The 7,500-nt window shown below is 45.6% G+C and overlaps 1 protein-coding gene across 1 annotated transcript in view; it reads left to right on the forward strand.

The window, feature by feature from the left end:
* Positions 1-260, forward strand: part of EMWEY_00025620 (hypothetical protein, conserved) — a gene marked incomplete at both ends in the record, with an annotated part of 824 nt that extends 564 nt beyond the window's left edge. Inside the window, one exon of the mRNA XM_013481088.1 lies at positions 113-260. Within this exon, the coding sequence (XP_013336542.1) occupies positions 113-260 (148 nt within the window). The remainder of the gene's footprint in view (positions 1-112) is intronic.
* Positions 261-7,500: the final 7,240 nt, after the last annotated feature.

The raw sequence follows: 7,500 nt of genomic DNA on the forward strand, positions 1-7,500 counted from the left end.
GATTCTTGGGTGCCTAAGGTTCTAGGGTTTAGGGTTTAGGGTTTATTATTCTTGCGTACCAGGGGTTCTAGGGCTTAGGGTTTAGGGTTTAGGGTTTAGGGTTTGTGTGTAGGCGTTCTTTTGGGGGTGCAAACCCTTTTATTGAATCCCTAAATAAGAAGCAAATAAAGAAAGCAGCAGCAGCAGCAGCAGCAAAAGAAGAAAGAGATCAGGCTTTGCTGCTGCAGCGCAGCAGAGATGCTAGACAGGTCCCTTATTAGGGTTTAGGGTTTAGGGTTTAGGGTTTAGGTTGGCTTATGCGCCAACCCTCAAACCCTAATATTGAGCTTCTGCTACTCAAGAAGACAAAAGAAAAACTCCGAGGGTTTATCTCCTTTCTTTTAGCTAAAATAATCTTTTTTAGGGTTTAGGGTTTAGGGTTTAGGGTTTAGGGTTTGCGTAAAAAGTTCGCCTCTTTATAGAGCACGTAAAGAAAGAGTCTGTGCAGTTCGCTGTTGCAGCAGCTAGCTAGCTAGCTAGCCAGCAAACAAACAAACAAACAAAATAGTTAGCTAGCTAGCTAGCTGGCTAGTTAGCTAGCTAGCTAGCTAGCTAGCTAGCTAGCTAGCCAATCAGCCGGCCAGGTGGCTAGCTAGCCAAGCAGCTAGCTAGCTAGACAGCCAGTTAGCTATCCAGCAGGCCAGCGAGCTAGCTGGCTAGCCGGCTAGCTAGCTAGCTGAGTAGGGTATAGCCAGCTATAGGGAATTGTTGGCGTATATGTTGATTGGTATGCGGGTGACTGTAGGGTTTAGGGTTTAGGGTTTAGGGTTTAGGGTTTAGGGTTTAGGGTTTAGAGGGCGAGTATATCATCTTGGAAGTGCATAAGTAATGTAGGTGTATATTGATCTTTTTTTTGTTTATTTTCTTCTTTTTTATTATTAATTGAGTAAATATTATTATAATTAATAATAGTAGTAGTACCTTCTTCTCCAGCTGCTGCAGCTGCTGCTGCTGCAGCAGCAGCAGCAGCAGCAGCAGGAGCAGCAGCAGCAAGCTCTAATTCCTCCTCTGGTGTTTTATCTAAATTAATTGCTTTTCCTCTCCATGACCATCGATAGGCATTTGCATGCAAATTAATATTATATTTAACTCCTAATTCTTGCTGCTGCTGCTGCTGCTGCTGCTGCTGCTGCTGTTGCTGCTGCTGCTGCTGCTGCTGCTGCATAAGAGAGTATTTAATTGGCTGGTATAAATGCAACAAAGTTGTCTGCTGCTGCATAGTAAGAGTATTAATGAGGTGTACAGACACCGCAAAAGGAGACAATTTACCAATTATATATCTACTGTCTCTCCACCAAGGAAGGAGACACTTTTTATTTTCTGTATTTATATTTATATTTATATTATTATTAATAGATGTGGGGCCCCCCTGACCCCTTATAGGGGGCCCCCATGTCCCTGGTGCATGCAAGAAGGGTTTATTGGGGTGTATATACACCTCAGTAACATCATTACGTACAGCAGCAACAGCAGCAGGAATTAGATCATCTAAACTGTTGTTGCTGCTGCTGCTGCTGCTGCTGCTGTTGCTGTTGCTGCTGCTGCTGCTGCTGTTACTATTATTATTATTATTATTATTTTTCTTAATAAACCATGAGGATATATCCTTGCCTGCATACTCAATTAAAGGGAGACAATAAATATTATGTTGCTGCTGCTGCAGCAAAGGAGACAAATCATAGACCTGCCCATACACCGCAACCCAGCAATTATTTACTAAACAATGTTGCTGCAGCTCTGCTGCTGTTATTAATAAGTGTCTCCTTTCTATACGTTTTACTACATCACCTGCATATACACCTGAATATATATCTTCTTCTCCTTCTCCTAATGATGATTTTCCTGCTGCTGCTGCTGCTGCTGCTGCAGAAGCAGCAGAGGGAGATGCAGGAGGAGAGGGAGAAGGGATCGATACTGTCTCCATGGTGCAACAACATAAATCTAATCCTTTTGTCTCTAATCCCTCAGGAGCTGTCTCCATCTTTTGCTGCTGCTGCTGCTGCTGCTGCTGCTGCTGTTGCTGCTGCTGCTGCTGTTGCTGCTGTTGCTGCTGTCGATAATGCTCTGCGGAGCAGGATTCACACAAATGCTGATAATGCTGCTGCTGCTGTTCCCGCTGCTGCTGCTGCTGGTGCTTCTGCTGCTGCTGCTGCTGAGAGTAGCAGGGTCAGCCCAAATGCTGCTGCTCCTGCTGCTCCCGCTGCTGCTGCTGCTGCTGCTGCTGCTGCTGCTGCTGGTGCTGCTATCCCTAGCAGGGTCCACTCACAATGCTGCTGCTCCTGCTGCTTCTGCTGCTGCTGCTGCTGCTGCTGCGTCAAGTGCGACAAAGTTAAGAAGAAAAGATGCGATGAATAGAAGGACGAGGGTTTGTAGAGGAAGCGAGTCGTGCTCTAGCTAAATAAGGAAGGCACCCCGAGGGTTTAGGGTTTAGGGTTTAGGGTTTAGGGTTTAGAGGCGAAGAAGGGTTTGCAAAAATATTTATTATTATAAAGAAAAAGAGCTGTTCCCTTTAAGGCTAATCTAAAGGATAACTGTTTTGCTGCAGCAGCAGCAGCATGCAGCCTCAACAGCAGCAGCAGCAGCAGCAGCAGCAGCGAGGTCACCTGGACAGAGTGATTAGGGTTTAGGGTTTAGGGTTTAGGGTTTAGAATTGAAATTTAATTGAATTAGGGTTTATTATTACAATTTAATTTATAATTCAATGTTAGGGTTTTGAGGGTTTAGGGAAAGTTCAAGTTTCAGTCCCAATTTAGGGTTTAGGGTTTAGGGTTTAGGGTTTAGGGTTTAGGGTTTAGGGTTTAGGGTTTAGAACATCTTGAAGCAAGAGATAAAAAAGATAAAGAAGAAAAAAGGAGACAAATAAAAAAAAGATAAAAAAGAAAAAAGAGACAAAAAATAAACAAAAGAATAAAAGAAACAAAAGGAGACAAATAAAGAAGAAAAGGGGACAGAAAGGAGACACCTAAGGAAATAAACTTTTTTGTCCCCTTTTTGTCTCCTTTTTGTCCCTTTTTTGTCTCCTTTTTGTCCCTTTTTTGTCTCCTTTTTGTCTCCTTTTTGTCTCCTTTTTGTCTCCTTTTTGTCTCCTTTTTTTATTATAATAAAAAAGGAGACACATAAAAGGAGACAGATAAAGGAGACAAAAGAAATACGGTGTATCTGCACTCCTGCAGCAATCACCGCTGCTGCTGCTGCTGCTGCTGCTGCTGCTGTTGCTGTTGCTGTTGCTGTTGCTGCTGCAGCACTGGCTGTTGCTGTTGCTGCTGCAGCATTTGCTGCTGCTTCTGCTGCCTCTACAGAGGACGAGCACCCCCTGCTGCGGCTGCTGCAGCTTCAGTTGTTGCTGCTGCTGCAGCTTTTTCTGCTGCAGCTTTTTATGCTGCTGCTGCTGCTGCTGCTGCTGCTGCAGTGTATTTATAATATAAAAGTTAATGAATAAAGTGTCTCCTTTTAGGGAGACAAATAAAAAGGAGACAAAATAAATAAAAAAAGGAGACAATTAACAGCAGCAAACGGAGACAGCAAGAGAGACAGCAGCACAGCAGCAGCACAGCAGCAGCACAGCAGCAGCACAGCAGCAAATAAGAAAGGAGACAACAGCACAGCAGCAAAAAAGACAAGAGAGACAGCAGCAAAGAAGGGACAAGTAAAAGAGACAAAAAAAAAGAGGAAAAAGGAGACAATCAATAAAGAAAAAAGGAGACAAAAGGGAGACACTTTTCTTCTTCTTTTGTCCTTTTTGTCTCCTTGTGTGTTAATTTAGCCAACTATAGTAATGCATAAACCCTAAACCCTAAACCCTAAACCCTAATTAGCAATAACAACATCATATGCCGGTAGATCGGCTCCACGAAACCCTCTAAACCCTAAACCCTAAACCCCAAACCCTAAACCCTAAACCCTTCCTTTGTCATTTGTTGCATCAACTATAAACCCTTAACGAGTTAACAACTCCCCCTTAAATTGCCAATCTGCAAGCAAGGAGGACTCTAAACCCTAAACCCTAAACCCTAAACCCTAGTTTAGGGTTTAGGGTTTAGGGTTTAGGGCGGTAAATATCAGTTCTTGTCTTAACAGCAGGCAGTTAGTTAGTGCTCGCCTCTGATTCCTAAGGCTCAAACCCTAAACCCTAAACCCTAAACCCTAAACCCTGAACTCTTCTAGTTGACTATTATTCCCAAAACAGAGCCCGATGTAAATGAAGTACCAGCAGCAGCAGCTGCTGCTGCCGCTGCTCCCTTTATTGCTGCTGCTGCTGCTGCTGCTCTTGCCAGTGCTGCTACTGCTGCTACTGCTGCTGCTGCTGCTGCTAGTGCTGCTGCTAGTGCTGCTACTGCTGCTACTGATGCTGCTACTGCTGCCCCCCAATAGGATACGGAGATGAAGGGAGGGGTTTACAAGGGTTTAGGGTTTAGGGTTTAGTAACTAGGGTTTAACGGTTAGGGTTTAGGGTTTAGGGTTTAGAAGGGTGTTGTCCTAGGGTTTAGTCCTAATGCACTAATAAGAAATAAACACTATTTATTTATTAATAATTAGGGTTTATATAATTAATAATTTATTGTTTACTAAACCCTAATTATTTTTTTCCTTCAGGGGACAATCGTTTCTTGCTGCTGCTGCCGCTGCTGCTGCTGCTGTTGCTGTTTCGCATGCAGCAGCAGCAGCAGCAGCAACAAGAGTCTGCACTATAGGAAGCTGAAACCTAAACCCTAAACCCTAAACCCTAAACCCCACAAATATTTAATTATATAAAACCCTTGGCAATAAAACTTTTAAGCATAAGGGATGAACCACCGCAGCTCGGAACCTAAACCCTAAACCCTAAACCCTCAACCTAAACCCTAAACCCTAAACCCTAAACCCTAAACCCTAAACCCTAAACCCTAAACCCTAAACCCTAATCGTTCCCCAGCGCCTCCTCTGGTGGATTTCCTCTTTTTTTTAAATATGCTTTTTAGGGTTTCGCCCTTCTTCTGTGCCGCGCCTCTTATCCTAAGGTTTAGGGTTTAGGGTTTAGGGTTTAGGGTTTAGGGTTTTATTAGGATTTGAGGCGAAGTCACAACCTCGCCGGCTCAACGCAGCAGCAGCAGCAGCAAGAACAGCTACATCAGCAGCAGCAACAACAACAGCAACATCAGCAGCAGCAGCAGCAGCAGAAGGTTGAGGAGCAGCAACAACAACATCAGCAGCAGCAGAGCAGAGTACAGCAGCGGCAACAGCCGCAGTAGGAGTATCAGCAGAAGCGTCTGAGAAAGCTGCTGCAACATCAGCAGCAGCAGCAGCAGCAGCAGCAGCAGCAGCAACAGCAGCAGCAGCAGCAGCAGCAGCAGGAAAATGTACGTCCCTCGTGTCCCTGAGATATATAGACATCCTTTATATCCTCCGTTATCTGCTGATGATTTAAATAAGAGGGACTGTCTCCTTTCTCGTTGCCGTGCTGCATGCGAATCCAGCAGCAGCAGCAGCAGCAGCAGCAGCAGCAGCAGCAGCAGCAACAGCAACAGCAGTAACAGCAGTAGTAGTAACAATGGTTCCTCCTCCCCTACCCACAGCAATAGCAACATCAACAGCATCAGCAGCAGCAGCAGCAGCAGCAACAGCAGCAGCAGCAGCAGCAGAGTATATTGGGGTAGCCTAGATGGAGGAAAAGGGAGAAGAAAAGTTCGTCGTTGCTGCTTTGGATTTGCTGCTGATGGCAGCAAACTATTTGCTGCTTATAATGATATTGTTGCTGCTGCTGCTGCAGATACACTGTCTGTACACCTCACCATTGCTGCTGCTGCTGCTGTCTCTCTTGTGCTGCCACACCCAACACATCCTGATCTTGTTGCTGTTGGATCACAGGTAAATATATATATACTCCTGCTGCTGCTGCTGCTGCTGCTGCTGCTGCTGCTGCTGTTTTGCTACTGATGCTTCTGCTGTTTTGCTGCTGATGCTGCTGCTGTTTCGCTGCTGATGCTGCTGCTGCTGTTTCGCTGCTGCTGCTGCTGTTTTGCTGCTGCTGCAGTGGATATGGCTGCTGAGCATGCGGTTGGTGCTGGTGCTCCTACTGCAGTTTTGCTGTTGCTGCTGTTGCTGCTGCTGCTGTTGCTGCTGCTGCTGTTGCTGCTGCTGCTGTTGCTGCTGCTGGTGGTGTTTCTGTGTCTCACACTTCTTCGCTGCTACAACTGCTGCTGCTGCTGCATCTGCTGCTGCTGCTGCATCTGCTGCTGCTGCTGTGTCTGTTTCTCCTTAGGGTCCGAATCGTTCTGGGTCTGTATTAAAGTTATTAGATTTACGTCAGCATCCTCCTCGTCCTTTTTCTTCCTTCAGCAGCAGCAGCAGCAGCAGCAGCAGCAGCAGCGAGATAGGATTAGCGGGGTGTATGTACACCTCACCATTTGCTGAGGAATGGTGGACAGGTGCATGGCATCCATCAGGAGATTATTTAGTTTGTATAGATAAAAGAGATAGATTACATTGTTTATATCCAGGACAGCAGCAGCAGCAACAGCAGCAGATGCAGCAGCAGCAGCAGCAGCAGCAGCAGCAGCCGGTGAAAAGGAATGCTAGTGGTACTCCTACGAGCAGCAACTCAACAGCATCCACCACTACAACGACCTCCACCTCCACGACCAGCAGCAGCAACAGCAGCAGCAGCAATAGCAACAGCAGCAACAGCAGCAACAGCAGCAGCAGCAGCAGCAGCAGCAGCAGCAACATGAGGAGCGAAGTAATAAAACTAGATGCAGTAACATATAGTTGCTGTTTTGTATTAAATGGTGATTTATTTGTTGCTGCACAAGAAGATGGTTGCTGCTGCTGTATACCTAGTAAATGGGGTGTATCTGCAGCTGCTGCTGCTGCTGCGCTGCAGTTACGTGTACTGCAGCAAGGACCTGCTGTTGTTGTTGCAGCAGCAGCAGGACCATCGTATAACCAATCAAATAAATCCTTACAATTAGCAGCAGCAGGATATCCATCAGCAGCAGCAGTAGGAGGAGCAGCAGGAGCAGCAGGAGCAGCAGCAGCAGCAGGAGAAGATATATTTGCTGTAGCAGGAGGAACAGATGGTAGTATACAAATTGTCTCCTCTTCTTATTTGTCTCCTTTTTCTTCTATACCTAAAGGAGACACTTTTATTCATTGTTTATCTATTAATTATAATTCTTCTCTTATTGCTTGGGCAGCAAAAAAACAACCTAATGAACAGTAAGCAGCAGCAGCAGCAGCAGCAGCAGCAGCAGCAGCAGGAGTAGTAGTAGTGGTAGTAGTAGTGTGATAGTAATAGGGATAGTTGCAGCAGCAGCAGCAGCAGCAGCAGAAGCAGCAGAGACAGAAAAAGAGATACAAAAGGAGACACATAAGAAGGAGACACTATTTATATGTTTGCTGTTGCTGCTGTTGCTGCTGTTGCTGCTGCAGGGAGGAGCCATTGCTGCGTCGTCAAGAAGAAAGGAGACAAGGGAGACACAAAGT

Source organism: Eimeria maxima, genomic scaffold, assembly GCF_000499605.1.
Source record: "Eimeria maxima Weybridge genomic scaffold, Emw_scaff271, whole genome shotgun sequence".
Classification (NCBI taxonomy): domain Eukaryota; phylum Apicomplexa; class Conoidasida; order Eucoccidiorida; family Eimeriidae; genus Eimeria; species Eimeria maxima.